Raw genomic sequence first — 25,403 nt, 5'->3', positions numbered from 1 at the left:
AAACTTTCCCACAGTAGGCCACTCTGCAAGAAAGACTGAAAATGTGGAAGTTGAGCTATTATTTGGAGAAGCTGTAAGCTGTTTACAATTTGATGACAGACTCATGTCTGTGCCTACCAGTAACTGAGCATGGAGAGGATATTCAGTAGTATTGTTTAGACAGAAACTTTTCAACAAAATACTCATATAGTAAATGCTGAGTCTACGATACAATGTTGAGAGGCAGGGTTTTATGAGAAGATGGGAAAGTGATTAGATCATGGGGCACTGGCATGGCCAATGTATTAATCTGTTAGTAGATCCACAATATAAGGACAATGTGAAAAGTTTAGGGCGTTAATTTCATTTGGAGTGATGTTTTGCACCCACTCACCAGACTAGACTAGGTGCTTCAAAAACATTGAAGCTTCTACTTTGAGCATTGCAAATAGTGTATGAGTTTTTAAATGTGGTAAAGTAGCTACACTAAAAGACAAAAAAAAGCTATCAGTATTGAATCACAGGGGTGTTAATGGATTCAAGCTAAAGAAGTACAGTGACCAAAATAGATGTGAGTCTGAAGAGGGACAATTTAGGGACTATACTATCATCCTGCCAGAGATGCTGCTGAGAGATTTACCTACCCCCTTCTTGGTTAAGCCTCCCAGTGAGCCTGTGAGGTAAGTGCATTTGTTTTTTTGTTTGTTTGTTTTGTTTTGTTTTGTTTTTGTTTGTTTGTTTGTTTTCTGTCTTTTTTTTTACAACTTTTCAGAAGAGAAACTGAAGCAAACTGTTAAGTAACAAGTCAACAATTACACACTAAGAAAGGACAGGGTCTCCACTTGAGACAGTTCTATTTATCAGATACTAGTCCTTAGCTTCTAACTGCCATGTCTGCTGCCTCCATGCAGTCTCAGCATGTGCCAGGTGGAGGGATGAATGTGTAGGTGGCATGTGGCTGTGTATGGCAGAGTGCTTCTATGGACTCCCAAATTTCTAATGTCCCAGACCAAGCCAGCACATCTTTGCTTTAATTCTATATTTACCTTTTTTTAATGAAGAAAATGTGATGTGGTGACTTCATTATAACAAAGAATAAGTCCTCTTTTCAAAGGAGAGAATGTGAGCATTGGCAATTCTCTGCAGCATTTTCTAGTCCCTTGTCCATTTGGGGATGCTCTAGTCTCTAGATTACTGGGATCCTAACAAAAACATAGGACTAACAATGTTATGTTTTTGAAAATAAGTTATTAAAATATAATGAGTGCACACTAAACCTTTAATTTCTACAGTTTAAAAAAAATCTTAACAGCTTCTCTTAATTTGAGTTTCTATTGCTCTACTAAAACAAACATGACCAAAAGCAAATTAGAGAAAAGAGTTTATTTTATCTTACAGTTTCTAGTTCATCATCCAGGGAAATCAGGAGAAAAACTCAAGGCAGGAACTAATCAGAGGCCATGAATGAGTACTACTTACTACTAAGTTACACCTCATTACTTGCTCATAGGCTCTCTCTGGGTAGTACTGGTAGTCCTGAAACTCACTATGCAGACCAGGCTGGCCTTGAACTCAAAGAGATCCACCTGCCTCTGCCTCCTAAATACTAAGATTAAATAAGGTATATGCTACCATGACAAGCTCGGCTTGCTTTCTTATACTATCTAAGACCATCCAGACAGTGGTGGCACTGCCTACTGTGGGGTGCCCACCCACACTAAGCATCAATCAAGAAAATATTCCACAGGCTAGCCCACAGGTCAATCTAATGGGCATTTCTTCAATTGGGGCTCTCTTTCCCCAAATGAACCCAGCTTGTATTAACTTGACATAGAAATTAGCTAGCACATAATTGTTTACATAATTGTAACAATTTCTACTATAAATAAAGAATATTTCCATCACCCTGGGACATTCATTAGGTTTCTTCATATCCCATTCTCTTTTCCATCTCAAACTCCGGATAACCACCACTTCCAGTACTGAAGATATGTTTCCTTAGCATATAGTAAATGCTTCTTCTAAAAGTAACTTTTATTCTCCTGATGTAATTGTCATCTCTGAGGCTTACTTTCCCAGTCTGCTAACCTACACCTAGTCCTGGAAACTTCTAACCTTCATACAATCTTATCTAGGCCTAGAATGTTTTCAACCTCTGAGATTTACTGCTGAATAAGCTTACCCCTTCCTCGGACTTTCTGAGCGCTGGCTAGTTGGTTCAACCCAGCTGTTCTGTGTCAACCTTTTCTCCAAGCTGACTGATTTAATCTAGATTCTCTTAGTATCTTACTGAATTCCTCCACTTGGCCTCAAATTAATTCTGACAATAAATTCTAATCTTCTTGTTCCTCGTTTTCTGGCTCATTATGTCTTCACTTGGGTCTACCTTGTTCTCTCTTCAATCTGTCTCTGTAAAATTCTCTCCCAGTAAAATTCGCTCCTTCACCTTCTCTGTGCTGCTCTACTCTCCCTCTCTACTGCACTGCTCTCTTCTTTCTGTGCTGTCTGTCTCTCCCTTAAGTAGACTCCTTTCTTCTCTCTCTATTCTCATGAGAGGTGGGCATATTTGATTTTGTCAAATCTTTCTCTGATTCATTACTTCGTCTTCCACTCAATTAGACATCACTTTCAAACATAAGTGCTTCCTTCTACAAACTAATTTTACCTTCATTGTTTGGGATTAAAGATAAGGGCATGTCTATATTCCATACAGAGGGACTAAAGGTATGTTCTAAGGCATAAGCTACACCACAACTAGAAACAGGTTCAAATATCCTGTAACAGCTATTTGCTTCAAGTTTTATGTGGCAACCTTCCTCTCCAGGGTTCTAATTTCTATGTTAGCTAAGAAAATTCTAGCTACCATAGCAAATAAATTCGAAAATATAAAATGACGGGAATGCATAAGAGTATAGTTATTGCTCATGTAGCATTAATGAGGTTTTCTTATTAGTCAGAAGTCTCTAAGTGTTAATTCAGAAATCAAAGCACCTTTTATGTTGCAGTTCTAGTATCACAAAAGTCAACACACAAGATCACATTTGTTTAGCTACCCTTAAGAAAAACGAATGCATAAAAGGATGTTAATGGTGTACAAAAAATCTCAAAAACTTAATAAAATATGTTTTTAAAGAACAATGTTCATAGAATTTTTTATGGGCCACTCTAGGAATTACTCATTCATTTTTGTTTGTTTCATTCCCTCATTCAGTGAAACAGCCACATACAAGGTTAGATAAGCTAGAAATGTAGCCACTTATGTGCACAGGTACCATGTGTACATGCTTTCATTTGGCACGTAGCTATATGACCAGCAAAGAAAAATCTAGAAAGAGAAAGAAGATACCAACATCCCCATCACTGATAATGCAACATCACAAAAGTAAAACACCAAGCACAGGTAAGGATAATTATCCTCAGTGTAGGTAGCACACACCTGTTATCTTAGCTCCCAGCAGGCTAACACTGGATTGTGAGATTCCAGTTTGAGCTACATAGGCAGACTTGTCATAAAACAGCAATAATAAAAGACAAGCATAAAAAGAAGAAATACTATCTGTTCAACTGTTGTGTGCCATTTTTTTAATCATACAATATCATATTTATCCTTCAAACTCCATGACTTTGCTGCCGACAGACTAGGACTGCTGTAGTATGGAATCATATGACCATACCCTGCCAAGTATATATAATTTTGAAGTGGACAAGGACAGAGCTGTGCCTTGGTCTTTGCTCAGTCCTTATTCTGTGATGATAACATCAAACAAAACAATCAATTGCAGTAGTTCCTCCTCTGTGAGAGATACAAAACACCCACAGCAGAGTTCAAAGGTCACCAGAATATCAAGATAATGTCATGTTGTTCAAGAAGTCTAGAGAGACTAGAGAAAAATATCATGACTTAGTCCTTAGAGCAGATGGCCAAGCAAACATCTGCACCACAGATAAAGAGTAGGGTTATTTCATGTGTCACAAATATTTTTTGAAATGATAGGTGAAAATATAAATTTGAAAATCAGAGGGAAATTTTTTTTATCTTTATTAACTTGAGTATTTATTTACATTTCGATTGTTATTCCCCTTCCTGGTCTCCGGGCCAACATCCTAACCCCTCCCCCTCCCTTTCTGTATGGGTGTTCCCCTCCCCATCCTCCCCCCATTACCGCCCTCCCCCCAGAAATCACATTCACTGGGGGTTCAGTCTTGGCAGGACCAAGGGCTTTCCCTTCCACTGGTGCTCTTACTAGGCTATTCATTGCTACCTATGGGGTCAGAGTCCAGGATCAGTCCATGTATAGTCTTTGGGTAGTGGCTTAGTTCAGAGGGAAATTTTATATGAACGAAAAGGAATGAAGGAGGTTGGGAGGGTATGAATGTGATATAAGAACCAGGAAAGAAGAAATTAGCAGGGACACTTAAAAGACTATGGGGTCTGTAAGAAGAAATAGACTCAGATACTGGGCAGCACGAAAGACAGTTGGTTATCAATGATAGAAATGTTAGCAAGAGATTTTCAGGAAGTTCTGCTGTATGTCACTTCCCTGTTGTTTAGAGTTTGGTCATGAAAATTCTTCCCTGGATATGTTAAGCAGCAAATGGTCTCCATATATAAATCAAATCATATATGACTTCACAGTCAGTAGGGTTTTTTTTTTCATGGTATTCACCAAAATAAACTACACCCATGTTAAAATTAAATCATATAGAATGTATTCTTATGAAAAATTGAGTCAAGCAAAATCTAATAACAGAAATATAGTAAATGGGTTTCTCTTTTCTTCTATAACTTGTATAACTTGTGCTTTATCTTTGGCTTCCAATTGTTTTGTCCTATTCAAATATGTTTGTTTTTGTTTTATATTTTTTATTAGTATTCTTTAGATGCCTGTTTGTTTTCTAACTGAAGACAGAAAGGGGGTGAATTTGGACAGAAGAGGAAATGGGAACTGGTAGAGGCACTGGTGGAGGAGAAACCATACTCAGAATATGCTGCATGAAAAAAATTTATTTCAATGAAAGAAAAATGGAAAAATGTTCTGGAAATTTCAAAATCATTTTTCTAAGTAATCTAAGGGTTAAAAAGGAAAGATTGGTACACAGAACCCTGTCTTGAAAAAAAAACCCAACCAACCAAACAAACAAACAAAAAAGAAAACATCAAAGGAAAATACATAAAACTATGAACTAGAGAGATGGCTCCATGGTTAAAAGTACTCACTGCTCTCCCACAGGGTCTAGGTTCAATCCCCAGCACTTGAATAGGAGCAGCTCATAGAAAATGCCTGAAATTTCTATTCCACAGGATCTGACGTTCCCTTCTGGCCAGACATACATGCATATGTTATACAGTAATACATATAGGCAAAACGTAAAGTAAAATAATTTTAAGTACACAGGATTCAATTAACATAAAATTAACAGTTTTGAAGATGTGAAAACATAGGAAAGTATGCAGAAGTATTAAATGCTTATGTTAAAAAAACAGCTCAGGCTGTTTTAAAAAAAGACTAAGAAAAGCAAAGAAAATTAACTCAAAATCGACAGAAAGAGCAAAAAAAATGAAAATAAAAGTAAACTTTTAAAATTATCCACTGACTCTAATTTGTGTCACCCAGGTACTGCCAAACAGTGGAAGGAGGTCACCTACCAAAGTCATATAATTAAAGAAAACTGACTATCTCACCCACAAAAGCCACTACCTGTCCATAGCTGTTCAGTTAGGGGTGGGGACTCATGAACCTCTACTCTCTCCATGATATCGTGTTGACCGCTTAATCTTGTGCAAGTTATCTGCATATAACCGTGGCTGATATGAGTCCATGAATGCAGTGGTCCTGCTATGTTTAGAGGATACAGTTTTGCTTCTCCCCAACTTCTGACTCTTACAGTTTTTCCACTTCCCTTCAGTGGTTCCTTCTCCTTGTGAAGGAAGTGTGATCTACATTTTCTCAACTTTGACCAGTTGTGAGTTTCCATGTTAACCACCATCCACTATACCAAAACATATTTTTCTGATGATGTTTGAGATATGCACTAATCAATGGATAAATATGTGCAAATTGAGAAGGCAGTTTAACATTATATTCTTTTAGCTGAATAATAATAGTAGGTTCACCTCTGGGGCTTGTGTGGTCTCCAACCTTGGAATTTGGGCCAGATTTACAGTACCTTTCTGTGGAGCAGTTCTTAAATCCAATCAGGTTATTCCTATAGTATACATGCCACTCTTGGACCGATGGGCATATCTCGCCATGCTGGTCATCATTGTACTTCACAAAGTTCACAGTTGGATAAGACAGCTACTGAGTTTCTTCCCCACTCAGCAGCAGTCATGATACCTTCTAGTAGTATAAAAGCTTTGCAGCAGGGAGGAAGTTTCCTGATCAGTACCAGTTTGATTTCTCCATTCCCATAAACAATGTGTACGGTATCTTCAGCAATGGGGTCTTATAATAAATTTCCAGTAAACAACGAGAAAAAGAAGATCAAAAAAGAAGGGAAAATGAAAAGAAAAGAAAAATTCAACCAACTGAAAACAAAGTGAATACAGGAAATCAGTGAAACTAACAGCTGGTTTTTAAAAAGATTTAAATAAACCTCTAGAATACTAAAAGTTATAGAAAGAGGGGAAGAGTTTGAGAGAGAGAAAGGAAAAAGTAGAGAAAGGGGGTAGAGAAGAAAGGAAGAGAAAGTAGGGGTGGAGGAATCTAAAATCACGAAGGTCGGTGTGATTGTTGGTTGATGGAGATGGAGGGAACACACTGTAGGCTATGCCACCACTGAGCAGGTGCTCCCAGGTTGTATAAGAAGTCAGGCTGAGCATGAACTACTAATTGAGCTGATAAGCACTGTTTCTCCATTATTTCTACTTTAAACATTTGCCTTAGTTCCTTGCTCTAACTTTTTCCAATGATAGATTGTTACCTGGAAGTATAAGCTAAAATAAACCTTTTCCTTTCCTAAGTTGCTTTGGGTCATGATTTTATCACAGCAACAGAATGAAAACTAGGACGTGTGTGTGTGTGTGTGTGTGTGTGTGTGTGTGTGTGTGTGTGTGTGTGTGTGTGTGTGTGGTTGTATTGTAGGTAGAAGGCACTTGACAGCCAGAGGTAAGTTAATATCAGATATCTTCTTCCTTGGTAGCTCCCTACCTGTTCGTTATTTGTTGTTTTTATGTTGTTTGCTTTTTGTTATGGTTTGGTTTTTGATACAGCATTTTTAAATGAACCCGGAGCTCACCAATTCAGCTAGGCTAACTGGCCAGCAAGCTCCAAGGACTCTTGTGTCTCAACGTTCCCAACACTTGAATTTCAGACACATGTTGCTGTGCCCCTGAAACTTTATGTGGGTGGTGGGAATCTGAATTGAGGTATTTATGCTTGCCTGACAAGTATGTTGCCAAATGAACCATCTTCCCAGTCCTAAGATTTTTACACTAAAATGTAACATTCCTAAAATGCACTTTACTAAGCTTAAAATTTTCCATATGATTACACCTGTATTACCACCAGTCAGAACATTGCCAGAAACTCAGAATGTCCCTTAGTGCTTCTTTTCCATCAATACACATAGAACTCACCACCACAGATAATGTTTGACTAATAAGAAGGAGCTCATAAGATGCATGGATTGGTAGTATTTTATTTTTCCTGCATGGTAATCCTTCATACAAATATAGCACAATCTATTTATTATTGTCTTTTCTTGCTCAGAGAGTGTAAAAATGGTCCAAGGCCTCACATATGTTAGACCTGAGGGAAGAAGGAAACATTTCCACAATGATCTTATTGAGCAAGCTTTATTTAGACTGGCCAGACAACTGCCTCTCCCTAAATCAGCATTTCAGGAAGCATCCCTCATTGTATTTTGAGGTCCATTTTATGGGGAAGGGTTAGGGTTAATAGAAAACAGCTGTTGAGATAACTGGTTATTAGCTCCTGGACAGAAGTGTGGGGAGCAGGGCTCAAGGCTGCTTGTGAATTAGATACCAGCAAGAATCCATCATGTGGAAGGGGCGTCATCATGGGTGTTTAGGAGTTTAGCAAGGTCACGGGGTGGGCATACATCACGGAGATACAAGTTCAATACAGGTTGAAAAACACGGTTTTCAGTACAGTAGGTTGAGGAAACAGAAACTTATTCTTGTAACGTGTGGAAACACAATGGTGACATATAACACTATGGCTCCTAAACAACAATGTGGCTCCTGTTTTGGTTTCACAGTTGAGAGTGCTTTTGAAGCTATGTCTTTTCTGGATTCTCTGCCTCTTACTAAGTCACTATTCAATTATTAGGTCTTCTTGATTGTTTTTTAACTATTCTTAATCACCACCCAATGACATCACTTCTAAATATTACACCCATTCTGTTACCATCTTACTAATACCTCACAATAAAGATTACATTCCAACAAGTAGAACCATGGGAAAGCGGCATATCTGAATCACATCCAAGCCACAGCAATAGGAATTTGAGATTTCTACTTCAAGACTTTGTAAATAAATTTATTAAAAATATTCTTGAATCTATATTGGATTTTTATTCATCTGTTTACCTTGAGTAGATTTGCCTGATTGTGAAAAAGGCATGTATGTAGCTTTGCAATTTTCTAAGTAGTTCTATCAATTTATACATGTACCAACAATGTATAAAATCTGGTTGCTCCACAAATTTATCAACACTTAATATTGTCTACTATAAGGGTTTACTTTTGTGTGGTTTTTTTATTAGTTTTTCACACTAGCCTTTCTCCTGGGTATGCACTACTTTCTCAATTTTGTATTTCTTGAATGACTAATGGTATTGAGTACTATTCATATACGTTTGTTATTTGAATACACAATTTTATGTAGAACCTAATCAAGACTCTTACTTATTAAAACACTTTACAGTTATTTGAAGATTTCCTTAATGTCTTGTAGAAACTTTAATCTATTTTCTATATAAATCTTTTATGAGAAAAAGTATCTCTGACCTATTTCTGGCCACAGACACACCAGTCCTTGGCACTGCTACTCCCATCAAACCTGGTCCTGATCTGCTGTTTAGCTCTTTTCTCCAAATTGAAACTCTCTTTCCTTGAGAGAGGTTCATAAACTCAGAGAGTAAATAAAACTTACAATCTCAGGAAGCTCTTGAAAGTTAAAAGCTTCACAGGACCCTCCTCAGGCATATGTGCAAGGTAACAATTTCTGGGAAGAAAATATTGTCTAACTGACCAACCTATTGGCTAATTGTAAAGAAAACACTAGGAATAGAGTTTTGTGAGTCATCACACATGCTAAGAGAGGATTTTGATATGTGACTTCCTTTGAGCCATCCATACTCCTCTAAGTCAGTAAACCAGTAAACTCACTGGTTCTTGAGAGTAGGATGGTAAACAGAATAATTTATTTGGTCGGTCTTCAGTGCCCAATCTGGGTATCAGCTGTTTGCTCACATAAAAAGTCACAGAATATGATTCTATTTGAAAATACCTCTAGAGTTAAGGGTTTGAACCCTACTCAAGTCACTCCCCATCCGCCTGTGCCTCAGGCTCAGCACATTGCCCTGGCTAAACAGGCAAGTGTATAAAAGGTCTAACGTATTCTTTCTTTCTCAGAAGAATGGTTTTGTGCTGGTTAATTTTGTTAACACAACCTAGACATACCTGAGAAGAGAGAATCTTAATGTAAAAAATCCCAATGCTTCCAAAAGGTTGACTTGAAGGCAAGTCTGTGGAGTATTGTCTTAATGAGGGATGGACAGGGCCCAACTCACTGTGCACAATGCTACCTCTAGGCAGATTATCTTGGATGTGTAAGAAAACAGGCGAAGTAAGTCATGGGGAATAAGCTAGTAAGCACCATCACTTCTTGACTTCTACCTCAATTCCTTCCCTCCTCTACTGTTTTCTCTACCTCCCCCTCTCCCTTTCTCCCTCCCTCTCCCTCTTCCTTCCCCTCTCCCTCTCCCTCTCCCCCTCCCTCTACCTCTACTTCTTCCTCTGTCTCCACTTCACACTTTTCCTCTCTCTCTCTTTCATACACACATTCAGCTCCATGCTGGGAATTATAGAAAACACATGATAAAGGATTAGAAATGGGAACAGATGGAAAGGAGTTTGCAATATTTTGGAAAGACATAATGCAGATGACCTAATGTAATAAATATGGCATATTAGCTAGTACAAGGATCGTGTAGAATCAAGAGTTAAAACTTGGCATGAAGCACCACAAAGTGTTAACTTGAACTGAACCAAGAGGAGAAATTTCTAGAGCACTTCCTTGAGATACTCTCTCCTTCCTCTTTTCAGCATGGGGATTTCTTGGCTGCTTACACATAGAAGACATTTAATAGATACAGGTTTGACTGAGGCTTTGGGCGAGGAAACAAATACATGCATAGCTCCCATTCACTGAACACCTTTTAAGTGCAAGGCATATGTATTAAACCACATTTAATTTCCCACAACAACTCTAAGGATCACAGAAATAAACTGAGGATCAAGAAAGTGGTTTTAAAAAGCTGCCCACAGTCATATGACTGGCATCTCTAAGAACTCTGAGTTAGTTGCAGGCATAGGCAGTGCCTGTAGGAATCCGGTAGAAGTGTACTGAAAACAGTTTAAGACTGGCTTTCTCTAGGAGGGTCAAAAAAGAAAGAATTGAGAGACCAAGAGATAATGGTGTGTGTGTGTGTGTGTGTGTGTGTGTGTGTGTGTGTGTGCGCGCGCGCACGTACGTGCACAGGCACTTGTGTGCAGAGGTCATATGACGATGTGAGTTTCCTGTTCTTTCACTCTCTGCCTATTTGCTTGAGTCTGGTTTTCTCATTTAACCTGAAGCAAGGTTAACAGCCAGAAATCCTCCTGCTGCAGAGAATCATCCAGGTGCTCTTACACACCAAGTCATTTCCTCAAACCCATTTATTTACTTCTAGTCACCCTGATGCACTTTTTGGCCAATATCAAGTTGTCAACTTAATACCAGCAAAGGCTGACAAGGGTACCTCAAGATTTAGATGGTTTGGGTTTTATTTAAACTGCATCCTAAGAGCTTTATATAAGCTATTTTCTTTAATTCATTAATTTATTTTTGTGTGTATTATGAGACTGCATGAGTTTGTGAGGACCACATGCATGCAACAGTTCACAGAAGCTAGAAGACAGCATGGAACCCTGAAACTAAAGTTACAGGCAGTTGTGAGCTACGTACCATATGGGTGCTGGGAATTAATCCAGGGTCCTCTGCAAGAACAACAGGTGCTCTTAACTGCTGAGCCATATCTCCAGCCAGTGGGTTATTTTATTAACAGTCATAGATGAGGAAAATGAGGATCAGAAAAAATATTAATTCTCTTAAAAATATAAAAACTTACTTGCTAACAAAAGTGACAATAATTATATTTTACAAAATGAAAGACTTTTAGTGAACAGAATGGCATTGCTCTCCATTTTTGCAAACTCTATACTGCCTGGCAGAGTAGAAGTCAGCTGACTTCTCACTGCTGCTTCTCTAGTAGATCTCTTATGATGTTGATTTGTCTGAAGTTTATGAAGAAAGCCCAACTTTATATAGATATATAATTGGAATAGGAAGATAATTGGGATCCCTTGCTTTGGTTCTGAGACTTCTCAAGGATCCTTTAAACATATTTTTTGAAATGAATTTAGATAATAGTTAACTTGGTTCCAGAGTCAAATAGTACAAAATGAATGTCTTTATCTCTCTCTTTTCCAGGTACCAGATTCTACTCATCAAAGACCATAAGTATTAGCAGTTTACTGAATTTTCTTTCAGAGATACCGGAAATACTCCAGGAGGGAACATGCACAGAAACGCACTGAAGAATCCCATTGCACTTGAGCATTTTTCTAGTCTTTTATTCTATTTTGAGTCTGGATATAAGGTTGTATAGTGTTTCAAGTAAAATTAGCCAACACTTACACACTGCCAGCAAACATCCTTTCCTTATAACCTGTAATTTGTAAGCTAAGTCCCTAGAAGCTAGGTGGTGGTAGTGCAAGTCTTTAATTTCAGCACAAGCACAGATCTCTGTGAGTTTAAGTCTAGCCTGATATACTGAGTAACTTACAGGACATCCAGGGCTGTTACATAGAGAAACCCTGTCTGGAAAAACAAACAAAAAAGATAAATTCCTATAAATAAAATTTTTATAACAAAATATATACCTACTGCATCATAGATGTAATCAAACATCCCAAAGGCATGAAACTTTATTTCCACTTTCACCAGCAAAGGGGAGACATGCCATTCCTTGCATGGCAAGAACATGCATAAGTATGGGTGTGCACGCATGTACATGCACACGCGCGCGCGCACGCGCGCGCGCGCACACACACACACACACACACACACACACACACACACCACTCAGCAGTCAGAACTGACTACGGGACTCTAGTGGCTCCCAGTAAGCCTCAGAATAGGCCCCCAGAAGTAGCTATCTATCTGTACAGCCTAGTGGGTCAGTCCTTAGGTACTACACGCAATAATAAATTATTAATAAAAACTCATACCTGGCTATACCTGATACCTATTCAGAGTCCATGGCCATTTCCTACCCCCAGATCATCTGACTGACCCCAATGTGTCTTATTAGACCCTGAGCAAATGCATCTTCACAATGTGCTTTTTGACTCCAGCCATCTCTCCTAGGTGTCTCTTGAACTGTGGCAGACTTATATCTCACTAGACCATGATACATTCACATAGCAGTGTGTAAACAGGTCCTCAGGGAATCAGGTGAAAGGGCAAACTTCCATTCAATAGTCTATAGGACAATCCGTGTTTCTGACTGACGCTCTGGTTTTGCCATCAATGAACAGCAAAAGTCTGATGAAGATTCTCAATGTCTAGCATAAATACGAAGCACTTGATGAGTCTATTAAGACAGCTCCTCCCCCTGAGAGGGGTTGGACCCAGAAGCCCATATGTCCAGCTAACCCCCAGGTGACAATGACACTGTAGAATTACAACATCACCTGGATAAACGCTAGTTCCTGACTTTGTCTGATTCATACTGCCTAGGTCTCGATGGAGGACACACGCACTTCAGAGACATGACATACTTGGAGTAAAGGGAAGCAGACACCAGCTACATCAGGATCCAGGTATATCACAGATAGTTTTCAGGTACGTACACTAGGCTCTGAAGCTTGAGCTTGGGGTACTACAAAAGACTATTTTATCATTTCTCTTCTTTCCTGCCTGCTGCTTACTAGGCTCAGACTACAATGTATTGCTGTTCTGATAAGTAGCCTGAAGCTCAGACCTTTGCTGTTTCATGATTCTCTTCTGTGCCCTTTGTCAGTAGGAGCCATCACACAATGCAGGAAAAAAAGGAAGCCGACAGCCAGTACTGTGCTCTTCCTATATTCATAAGCTGATTCTGCCCCCCTGTGTCTGCTTTGTGCATCTTGCTGTGGCTGGAGGCTTGAAAGGAGGAACTGGTCCTAGACTCAACACTACTCTGCAGTGGAAACAGCCAGGGCAGATACAAAATAGCATCCATATGTGTACAGTGGATGGGTGTCTATTCTAGTAGAGAGAAACCTGTAGTGAGCAATGACTATTCATCCATTTTCTTTGTTAGGTAGGTAACTGTGGAGCTCAGTCTGTGCCCTGCCCAAAGTTACTCTGAGAGACTAGAGGCTAGACAGGCAAATGGTTAAGGAAAGGGCTCACAGATAGATAATAAATACAGCAAATTGTGGTTTCTTCCTCAGCCTTTTATTTCAATCTAATTCCTTCTCTTCCATTCTGTGCATGATCCCAGTCTATTTCACCCATTCAAGACCACTACCTAACTTTTTTCCTGTCTTGTTAGTTTTTAAAATTCTCTAATGTAGGGGTTCTCAACCTTCCTAATGCTTCAATCCTTTATTACCATTCTTCATGTTGTGGTGACCCCCAACCATAAACTTATTTTCATTGCTACTTCATAACTGTAAGTTTGCTACTGTTACGAATTGTGATTGAAATATCTGATATGCAAGGTGTCTGATATGCGACCTCTGTGTAAGTGGTCATTTGACTTCCAAAGGAGTTGCAGTCCACAGGTTAAGAATTGCTGCTCCAGTGGATTAATCCTATGGGTTTATACACGTATACTTACACTCACCTAGGGAATTTCCTTCCAGTGATTATTTGCTCACAGTGACTGTTCAGGCTTCCTCATGTCTGCCAGTGAATGAGAGAAAAAGTCATATGGCTGCCCCAAGTGAAGCTTATCTGAACACAGCAAGGTGGAACGACTATAGAGGGAATCTGAGTCTCAGCTGGAGCTGCATAGCTGCTTACAGCCAAACCTCTAACTTGGGATTTTTAATCATTTAAATGTGCCTCTTGACAGAGTAATCGTGTGAGCTACAATTATAAGTAGGAGACCATTCCAGCCTCTCACAACTCATGTTCATTGGAGAACAGTAAACAAGTAATTAAGTTATATTTGTGTATGCTAGGTAGTAATAAGTAAAGCAAGGGGCCACAAATTCTATTTTACAAAAGACATTTAAAGACTACCTTACCGAGATATCCTTAGAAATGAAGGAAGTGAGCACAGGCTCGAGGACTCTGCCTGGGGCGCACAAGGTTTCAAGATAAGACATTAAACAGGAACTACCAACAGAAATTCAGCTCCAGAAAGAACAGAGACAAGGGAAGTGAACAAAAATAAGGACAACTCTTTCAAGTAACTATTGTAAAGAAGAGTGGGGAAATGCAGATGGAAGCAGCATCAAGACAGCATTTCCTTTTTGATGTTTGCTTGCTTGCTTAAAACAGAAGTAAGAATATCTGTGTGTGTGCTAGTAAGAACAACCCATTAGGGCACTATAAAAACTAATAAAGACAAAAAACCTATTACACTGTGGTCATGAATGGGTGAGACATGAAATGAGCAGGAATTAGACTGGAATATATAGGATTAATCTATGAAACAAAACTGAAGATAAGAGTTGACCAGAGCTTCCAGGGACTAAGCCACTACCCAAAGACTATACATGGACTGACCCTGGACTCTGACCTCATAGGTAGCAATGAATATCCTAGTAAGAGCACCAGGGGAAGGGGAAGCCCTGGGTCCTGCTAAGACTGAAGCCCCAGTGAACGTGATTGTTGGGGGGAGGGCGGTAATGGGGGGAGGATGGGGAGGGGAACACCCATACAGAAGGAGAGGGGTTAGGGGGATGTTGGCCCGGAAACCGGGAAAGGGAATAACAATCGCAATGTAAATAAGAAATACTCAAGTTAATAAAGAAAAAAAAAAAGGGCTGAATGATACAGTAAAGAGGAACCAGTAGCAAAGAAACTGGAAGTTTAGATCCTATTTTCTCAGTGAAATAGGAAGCAAGATTGTCAGAGTTGATACTGAATTAAGGAAAAAACAGAAATTCTAAATAATGACCTGTAGACATAAATGTAGCTGATAGATATTAAATGTAGCCTTTAAATGCACCCATTCAATATGGCTCATCCTGAGAGTGACACCAGTCCATATATGGTTGTATGCTTTTCCCCAGTCATATTCAACTTCATTGGTGCAGGGAGATGGACTTTGCTCATTGAACATGACAAGATCATAAAAAGGTAAAGCAGTCGAGAATGTAGGAGATGAGTTTATTATCTGCTCACGTGCTTTACTGTCTGCTCATGGGTTTTATTGTCTGCTCATGAGTTTTATTGTATCCGCTCATTGTTTTGAGGATGATAGATTAGAAAGACATATGGAAGAAGAAAGTTTGTAGAAATATTGAACATCGGTGGCATTCAGGTCCCACTGGGGCCAAAGGATTTTGGCATCAGGGTACTACAATATATGGACGGTGAAGGGAGTGGTGGTCAAGGGCTAGGAGTCTTAGAACAGAGATTATGAAATGCTGCAGATATTGGAAATAGAAAGATCCAGGAGCTAATTGTAGCTGGACTTTTGGCTACATTCTTGGGTTCTTCTTCCTATCTCCATATACCAATCCTATTCCTTTCAACAGCCCCCACATCAATGGGTTAAAGAGAAAAGAGGTTAGAGAGGAAACGGAAAAACCATATCGTTAGACTACTTCCTGCTGATTGGCATGTCAAGTTCTTTGGGGCAAATTTGATCTTCATCTTTAGGATATCTCCAAGCATCAATCTAAGAAACAGCAAAAACCAGCAACAGGGGTAGGGGTGGCAGTGGCAGCAGCAGAGGGAGAGCAATAACTGCCACTTCAGAGGGCATTAATATACCCTCTGAAGAGACTTCAGAAATCCAAATGTAAGCTGTCTTCAACTGGCAAAATCACACTGCTGCTAGAGCAAAAGGCAAATCAGTTAGCTGCTGTGAAGCAGCCCCATATCCCACACCTGGAATTAAAAAAAAATATTCCCATAATACTTCTGTGTTTTTAAGGATACCAAAAATTCTCACTCCAACTAATCATGGGGATGGTTGCATAAAGGGAGTTTAAGGAATTCCTTAGCTGGGACCCTAAAATAAGCATGAGCATTGGTTAAACAATGGTCTTAAAACAACTCATTCTTGTACAGCCCTTTACATGGTAACTCTGTAGCTCTTTATTGGGTGTGGCTGGCTTTGCTAGCGTCTCTGCTATTAGAAGACAGAAGAGGTGATAGTGACATGTGAGAATGGACCTTCAGAGAATCTTAAACTAGCCTGAGGGCACCATGAAAAAAGACGCTAAATGGACTGACTCAACATTCACAAAGAGGTAAGATGAGGCACCACATACATAGCATAACATAGAAAGGATCTCTCAAAAGTAGGAAATTCAACTAGAGACCAAAAATCTGTTTTGCCAATAGAGGGATGCGAGCTATAAGCATTTTAGGTGGCCTAGGATCCCCACCCATGTTGAATTTGTCAACTTAAACCAGGGAGGCTGAGAGACCTATAGCTTCAGGTACCCCTGCTCCCCCTGCTCATCATCAGTCTGGATCAGTGAGCCAGAGGGAGTCCTTGCTAGACTTTGTCTCAGATCAACAGGATAAAGAAGAAACTACAAATTTGCCATATTTATTATCTATCTGTAAGCCCTTTCCTTTCCTGCTTGCATATCAAGGATTTGTCTAGCTTCTACTCCATTAGAGTGACTTAGGACAGAACACAGCCTGAGCTGCACAATTACCTACCTAAGTAGGCATTGCTGTTTACATGTTTCTCTCCCATCTAACATACCGCTCGCGCGCGCGCGCGTGTGTGTGTGTGTGTGTGTGTGGTGTGTGCGTGCGCGCACCATAGTAAAACTAAGGAGTAAGCATGTGCACACATACATGGAAGATTGGGCCTATACTACCCTTGTGAAATATCATGGATGATTCTTGATATGAGTTAGAAAAATTAACACTACCCAAGCTAAAATCCAAGGGTCAAGGTCTTCTGACCCTGTCTGGATAAAGAGTACATGGATTTCTGAAGCAAAGTCTCAGAGAAAGTACATATTTGTCATACCCACATAGAGGCATGCCTTAGAAGTCCGTGGAGGCTATATCAGATTTTTTAAGAGATAGAGGTTTTCACAGACTGTATGTTTTGCTCTTCCAGTTCTACTTTAGGAAGCATCAGAGGTCTGGGTTATTCAGTAAGGAACGATGGATAGTGAAATGCTAAAAAGTGCACAAAGCTGGCCTCTCCCTAAAATGGAGAACCATGGTTAGTAATGTTTGTTGATTTCTATGATGCTCAGTTGCAAGTTGAACACATGTTGTGTGGAGAGGGAACAGATGCACACAACTGACTCTTATGAGCCACAATAAGCATCTGGCTTCACCCTGGGCCTGGGGACTTCTCATCCTCTCTTCCAGACACTTCGTAAATGAGCAGGATACTGGGCACTAGGAGAGTCCAGGCTCTAGGGATCTACACGACCACTGTGCAAGGCACCTGGGGCAGACTTCTACAAGAAACAATTCACAGGCATGTGAGGGTCAATGACAAAATGGGCCTTCAGTTTCTCCTCCAACCACAGCCCAGGTCATGTCTCCTTAGCAGCAGTGTGCCCTGGAACTGCTGTAATCTGACAACTTAGGGAGAACAGATAGAGCTGAATTCTCTCAGTAGGCAGGTAACTGTTGAACACGGCACCTGACAGTGCTGGACTCAACCTGCCTTCACCTGGGCTACAGTGCCCCAAGAACTGGGCTCCTGAGGACATTTTGCCTCACATGATACTGCTCCCCAACTTTTGCTGACTCTGCACTATAACTGTCAGCTATCTAGAAATCTTGATTACCAAGCTGAACGTCTGTCCTCTTCAGCACTAGCATGAGCAGCAGCAGGAAGCAGAAATCTCTGCCTTAATCATTCCTGACTGCCACCCAAGTTTCCCCAGTGAGAACTGACAGGGAAGAATGGAGCAGGAACCACAGGAACAGAGCCAATAGGAAATGAAGGGACTCCTCTTGACACTTCAGCAGGATAGTTCCCCTTTTCCCATGTGTCTTAATGTTCAAAGACCACTGCTCCAGAACAGACTTTGTAATCTGTAAAGAGCCCAGAAGGGAGAGCAGTAGAAGCCCAGGGTGATCTCAGGGTTGATGGAGCAGGTGCAGCATAATTAACTGAGAAGTATTTGGGTCAAATACTAAAACTCGGGTCAATAACAACATACTGAAATTTTTACTGTATTTCACATTTTCAAGGTTTTATTTCTCACATGCCACTTCTGCATATTTAAAGGATACAGGGGACAATTCAGTATGTGTGCAGTGTGTAATGAGAGCCAGAGAAATGGGAAGTCAACTCTGGATACCTCAAAAATCTGTCTCAGATGTTTTAAAATATTCAAATATGACTTATCAAGCATAGTCACCTTGCTGTGCTATTGAGTATGAGAAGAGTTCTACTGTCCAGTTTCAGTCCTGTCCTGTTCACTGTCCTCTCTCCTTCCAAACTCTGTCCACCCTTCTTCCAAACTCTCCTCTTCCAAGACTCTGTAACCACTGCTTGACTCTAATTCTGTGGGACAAGCTTTCTAGAGATTTCATAGCAGGAGTCACATGGAAGAACTGTCATTGACAATCAAGAAAATCACTTCCTGTTACCTGTGAAGAAACCCAGTAAGGATAGAAGGAATACAGACACTGCAGTCAGAACATCTGCTAATGGCAGGTGTTAGAGCAGGACCACTGCATGACAGCCGGGTCCCTGATAGTCACTGTCTCAGGTAGAGGGATACTTTCCACATAGCATCTTTGCAAGGTAAGCAATTATTAATCCTCACTGTTCCAGATGAGGAACTTAGGCTCAAAGAAACAGATTGATTCATCTAAGGTCACACAGCTAGTATGTTACAACCAAGTCCATATTTCTCTTTTTGAGGGATTCTTCATAAAGCTAACTGGAAAGAATTTGTGGATAAACATACATGGTGTGGAAGAAATCCTATAGTGGCCAGCTATCTATTGGTTCCTTTGTTTATCTCAAGGGAATCATGATTTTAAATAACAATAGCAGCAGAAGCAGCAGCAGCAACAACAACAACAACAACAACAACAACACCTCAGAGCCTATTTCAGCAGAGTCCTAGTTTCCATCCAGCTCCTGTGTGCTGTCACCTGTTGGATTAAGTATCTCTTCCTCCCTGAGCCCATTTTCCATTTCTGTCCTCAGGTCATGTCTTTCTCCTAGCTATCTCACAGTGTTTACTAGGGCTGCTGAGTTAACTGTAAATCTACCTCTGCCATATAAAGGCCATATAATAGGGATCAGCCTAAGCCAAACGACCAACCTGGTACCCTGAGTCTTAACCTGTAAAATAATGGATCATCCTACTAGGAATTCACTGTCTCAGCTGTATCAAAAGGGATGATTTCTTCATTGCACAACATTCATGGCCCTGTCTATTAAATTACAGTGGTAGTCTCATTTTTTTAGGCAACAATAATAAAAGGAAAGAAATGAAGGAAGGAAGGAAGGAAGGAAGGAAGGAAGGAAGGAAGGAAGGAAGGAAAGAAGAAAGGAAGAAAGGAAGGAAAGAAGGAAGGAAGGAAAGAAGGAAGGAAGAAAGGAAGGAAAGAAGGAAAAAAGGAAGGAAGGAAAAAAGGAAGGAAACCTTTTCAAGTGGTGACAAGGCCATTTGCCCTCTACCTAAGAACATTTATTGGTTGAAATCCATGAGGTCGTTAGGTTTATTACTCTTTGCCAAGACTGTCCCTCTTTCTAGAACCTTGCGGAGACACCTGGAGCAGACCCAGCACTCTGATTAGAGGTTGGAAAGTTCAACAGTTGCAGGGCTGGGTTTGAGCATCCTGTTTTGTTGCAAACCTCATTCTCACTGTTCTGTGTCCTGGAGCACACACAGTTCCCAACACTCTACACCTCTGAGACATCACCAATAAAATGAGAATAGAGTATATTCTCAAGAGGTTTTAAATACTAAGTTTAATGTCTAAAGCCCTTGGGCAGGGGGTAGATCACTTAGGATTCTAGTTTGCAGAGGGCTGTGAAGTCCCCTTTTGTGTTCTCCTTATACACAGGTGAAGTAACCGAGTAAATTATTTATACACTTTTTTTCTGTGACTTTATTAAATTACTGGTTTAATGTGGGTAGAAAGGATGTGAGCACTCTTTTTCACCATTTCAACTTCAGGGTTTGGTAAACTCTAGGCACTAGTAAATAGTTCAGTTGGTTGAAGAAATGTAAGCATTTCCTTGTCTTTGTTTTCCAGAGGCCTACGTGTTTAATAGCAAAGAAAATATAAAGGTCATTGTCTGTGACCTGTAGAAGAGTTTACAATGGAGAGTCCAGCTGTCACAGAGTCCTCCTATAACACAGTTGCCATGAATGACTTCTTTTCTGGATTCGTATGTTTCAGCATAAATGTGCGGGCATTTGGAATCACAGTGCTGACTCCGCTGTACTCGCTGGTGTTTGTCATTGGTGTGATAGGCAATGTCCTGGTGGTTCTGGTGCTCATACAACGCAAGAGGCTTCGAAACATGACCAGCATCTACCTGTTCAACCTGGCTGTCTCTGATCTGGTCTTTCTATTCACACTACCTTTCTGGGTTGACTATATCGTAAAAGGAGACTGGGTGTTTGGTAATGCCATGTGTAAGTTTCTCGCTGGATTTTATTACCTGGGCTTGTATAGTGACATGTTTTTTATCACCCTGCTTACAATTGATAGGTACCTAGCTGTTGTCCATGCTGTGTTTGCTCTGAGGGCCCGGACTGTCACTTTTGGCATCATCAGCAGCATCATTACCTGGGTCCTAGCTACCTTGGTTTCTATTCCTTGTCTGTATTTTTTCAAAACTCAGTTGGAGTTCACTTACCAAACCTGCAGAGCAGTTTTGCCCAAGAAGAGCCTGATACAGTTTTTGAGGTTTCAGGCTCTCACAATGAACATCCTTGGGCTAATTTTGCCTCTGTTGGCCATGATCATCTGCTATACAAGGATCATCAATGTTCTACACAGAAGACCCAATAAGAAGAAGGCCAAAGTCATGCGTCTGATTTTTGTTATTACACTTCTCTTCTTCCTCCTCTTGACCCCCTATTATTTGGCTGCCTTTGTTTCTGCTTTTGAAGACGTCCTATTCACCCCCGGGTGTGTGAGAAGCCAACAGGTGGACCTGGCCTTGATGATAACTGAGGCACTTGCCTACACCCACTGCTGTGTCAACCCAGTCATTTATGTCTTTGTGGGTGAACGGTTCCGGAAGTACCTCCGGCAGCTGTTTTGGAGGCGTACAGCTGTATCCCTGCCAAAATGGCTGCCCTTCCACTCGGTAGACCGAGTACAGAGGTCCAGTTCCACGTCTCCATCCACAGGGGAAATTGAGGTCTCTGCTGACTTATAATTCAGACTCCTGGATGCCAACAAAGACCAAGAAGAGAGTGAAAAGACAGTGTGCCTCTCTAAGACAGATACGAACCGAGGATTCATTTTCTTGTAAAACAGAGGAACCTTGCAGGTAGCTTAGATAGAATGTTTGCCATGATCTTCTTCCTGTCGGAAAGGGTATGTATGAACAAATTGAGACATTCCAGAGACTGGGACAGTAGGTTCCAGGGAAGAAGGGCTCAGACCCAATAGGAGGTAGGGTTTGTGCCCAATAGCATTGGCAAACAAAGTGAACCCCACTCCCAGTGATTATGGAACCAGTTGAGTACACAATCGTGTGTACTCTGAACCTGAAAGTCAACGGCAGTTCACAGATGCCTCCTCTACCACACCCACACTGCAGGACTTGAACTCTTAAAAACCTGGAACTCTAGATCAAAGTAGTTGAGACCTATTGAGGCACTGCATTCCATTTGAGTAGGAAAGTCTTTAGAAAGAATTTATATTTGTTAAAACCAAAGATTTCTGGCAAGTAAATAGAGAAGAATATTTACCTTCCCTGCTTGTAGTCTTCTCCCTAAAGGATCAGGCCTCTAAGAATATAGTATAATATAATATAATATGTATTTTGTATTATATTTATTATATTACATTAACCTCCACCTCACCTTTCTAATCCTGCAGGTTCTATGTATCTAATCTGGAGTAATACTTTTCAGTGCTTTGTCTTATATTAACAGCAAGGTAAATATGTGCTGTGTGAAATGCACTCTGGAATAATTTTATCATGCTCAAATATGGAAATTGGTTTACTTGGTATTCCCATTTTTAGTGGCTGCCATCTGCTTACCTTGGGAGACTTTACTGGGTTTGATAACTCCATTTACTAATTTTTATATCATGCTGGAAAGAGATAAACTTGTATTTTGTAGTGCTTTATTCCCTACAATGACTTCTTTTCCTGTAATACCTACATTTTCACTTGTCTTACTCTATGTTGAATAGAAATCCTTAATTTTGGTGTAATAAATTTCATCAACTCCGTATTTTGCTTCTGTTTCTTAAATATTGTTTGAAGGTTTCATGGGCCCATCTTGTCTAATTTGTCCAATATTTTCTTCCATTGCTGCAATATTTCACTTTTTTAGATCTTTAATCGGACAAGTAACTGCAACAATTTGCTCAATTTCACAGACATTAATTATTCCAATCTTTGAAATATAGATGATAGTGGCATTTGCCTGATGAGATTGTCATGAAGAATAACTGATAGCACACACAAAGTGCTGATGTGAATGTCTGCCACATAGTATCATGTAAAATAAATGTATTTAGTTATAATGTTTAAGTCATAGAATATGTGAAGATGAAGCAAAAAACAGAAAGATGACTCTGATAATTAAAGCTTCAGAAATACCAACCAGAAAAATTAATTCTTTTTTAATAAAAAATATAAATTGCTACATATGTTTATTGCTATCTAGTTGCACATATTTATAATTTTTATAAAATACTGTACAATCATGATAGAAATTTTCAACAATAAAGAGCATCTAATCATTCCCACCAAATGTCTGAGAATTAGTTCGATTTATTTCATAAAAGTTTCTTAGATAAGAATAAGTATAGTAAAAAAAAAAGAATAAGCATAGTGAAACATTTTTGCTTAATCTTTTACAATCCCTGAACAATGTAACTCGAAAAGCTACCCAAAACCCTATATATAGCTATAGTTAAGATATTTTGTGGGGCTGAGAGTACTTGCCTAGTGTGCACAAAGCCTTCACTTTGATCCCTAGGGCCACATAAACATGACATGGTATTACATGCCTATAAATCTTTCTTTTTAAAATGTCACAAAGCCAGAGGACAAGATGTAGGACAGGGGAAATATTTCTATCAGTCTTCATTTATTTATTTAGAAAATTTTATTCTTATTTCTTCATAATGAGAAGGCAATGTCAGCAAGGGCATTAAGAAGCCATAATGTAGACCGATTTTGCTTTCTTTTCTGTCAAGTTTCTATGTAGCACAAAGATTTGGTCTTTACAGCTCTGTGTACTCTAAAAATTGGTCAATATTTATTTCTAGTTTTTTCACTTCCCATTCTCACTTTCTAGAGTAAGAGCTTCCTGTCTAAAAAGAGCTGGTAGACTGTTGCTTTGTGCTGCATCTGGATACTACTTTCCTAAAAACATTGCTCAGAATACTCCCCATCCCCTGCAATATCTCCATAATGGGGAACCCATCAAGCAACACCTTAGCTAGAGTGACACACTGGCTGTCTTTCCCTCTTGGAGTAGTTTGATCCCTCCATTTCCTTGGGTAAATAGTGACTTTATCATTTACTGTGACAGAACCCACCCCCAAACAGAAACTTAAAGAAGGAAGGGTTCATTTGGCTCATAGTTTGAAGTCATATGATAAGTGTGTGAGGTGACTATGGGCTAAGAGTCATGAAAATCTCACAAACAATATGTTAAAACCCAAATGTGCCCTGAGTTCCTTGTAATTTATATATAGTAAGAATTTATTTGATGACCTTTTTATTTCTATGTTTTTATCTTATCAGCCTATAAACCTGTACCTTAGAAACCCATCTTAGGATTTTATTTACTAAAGAAAAGTTCCTGAGCCGGTAAGATGGTTCTGTGGGTAAAAGCACTTGCTACATAAAACTGAGTTGGAGTTCAGAACTCATGGTTGAAGGACAGAACAAACTCCTGGATGTTGTCCTTGCACATGCTGTGACAGTGCACACAACACCCACACAGACAAATAATGTAAACACACAATAATAATAATTTTTTAAACATTTATAAGGAGAAAGTTTCTTAGATAAGAATACGTATAGAAAAAAAAAAGAATAAGTATAGTGAAACATTTTTGCTTAATCTTTTACAATCCCTGAACAATGTAACTCGAAAAGCTACCCAAAACCCTATATTTGGCTATAGTTAAGATATTTTGTGGGACTGAGAATACTTGCCTAGTGTGCACAAAGCCTTCACTTTGATCCCTAGGGCCACATAAACATGACATGGTATTACATGCCTATAATCCCAGCACTGAGGAGGCAAAGTCATGAAGATAAGGAGTTCAAAATCAGCATGAGTTATGTGAGAACATGTCTCAAAAAGTAATAAGTCTGAAATGACTCCCTGGGTAAAATGCTTGCTACACAATCATGAGGACATGAGTTCTAATCCCTGGAACCCACACAAATCCGGAGGTTGTAGTGTATACATCTATAATACCAGTTCTCTTAAAGAAGGACAGGAGGCAGAGAGAGAATCTCTGGAAGATCCTGAGTCAGTCAGCGTGGTGTATCTAGTAGTGAACAACACCAAAAAAAGACACTGCCTCAAGCAAGGTAGAAGTCAAGAACCAAAACTAGAGGTTGCCCTCTGACATACATGCAATGGCAGACTCATACTCATACTCACACACATGCCTGCATATGTACATATGTGGTTGAACATGTGTATGTATATATGCAAGCATATCCAGGGAGACTAAAAAACTAATAATACCACATTTTTCACAGTAATTACTAACTGGACTGAGTGTATGGAACACACCTGTGATCCCATAATCCCAGAAATTGGGAGGACCACACATATCATGAGTTTC

At 39.7% G+C, this 25,403-nt stretch overlaps 2 protein-coding genes across 3 annotated transcripts in view; one reads left to right on the top strand and one right to left on the bottom strand.

Moving 5' to 3' along the window:
* The window catches only part of Ccr3 (C-C motif chemokine receptor 3), a 107,069-nt gene that overhangs the window by 28,716 nt on the left and 52,950 nt on the right, over positions 1-25,403 (bottom strand). The window lies entirely within an intron of this gene.
* On the top strand, positions 87-22,813 carry Ccr1l1 (chemokine (C-C motif) receptor 1-like 1). 2 transcript variants are annotated; one of them, XM_087561612.1, is made up of 4 exons: positions 87-659; positions 11,700-11,868; positions 13,011-13,115; positions 20,649-22,813. In XM_087561612.1, exon 4 carries the CDS (start codon positions 20,716-20,718, stop codon positions 21,784-21,786), a length of 1,071 nt encoding a protein of 356 aa, XP_087417738.1. In that variant the 5' UTR covers positions 87-659; positions 11,700-11,868; positions 13,011-13,115; positions 20,649-20,715; the 3' UTR covers positions 21,787-22,813. The 2 variants fall into 2 exon arrangements, with proteins under 2 accessions (XP_087417738.1, NP_001100342.1); NM_001106872.2 differs by lacking the exon at positions 87-659 and having other exon boundaries at positions 11,730-11,868.

This window comes from Rattus norvegicus, chromosome 8 (assembly GCF_021556685.1).
Source record: "Rattus norvegicus strain SHRSP/BbbUtx chromosome 8, alternate assembly SHRSP_T2T, whole genome shotgun sequence".
Classification (NCBI taxonomy): domain Eukaryota; kingdom Metazoa; phylum Chordata; class Mammalia; order Rodentia; family Muridae; genus Rattus; species Rattus norvegicus.
The sequence above is the reverse complement of the archived record's forward strand: the minus strand, read 5'-3'. Positions and strand labels throughout refer to the sequence as shown.

What these genes read in the sequence shown, in the direction of transcription:
- Ccr1l1 (XM_087561612.1), top strand. Translation starts at nt 20,716, where the DNA reads ATGGAGAGTCCAGCTGTCACAGAGTCCTCCTATAACACAGTTGCCATG.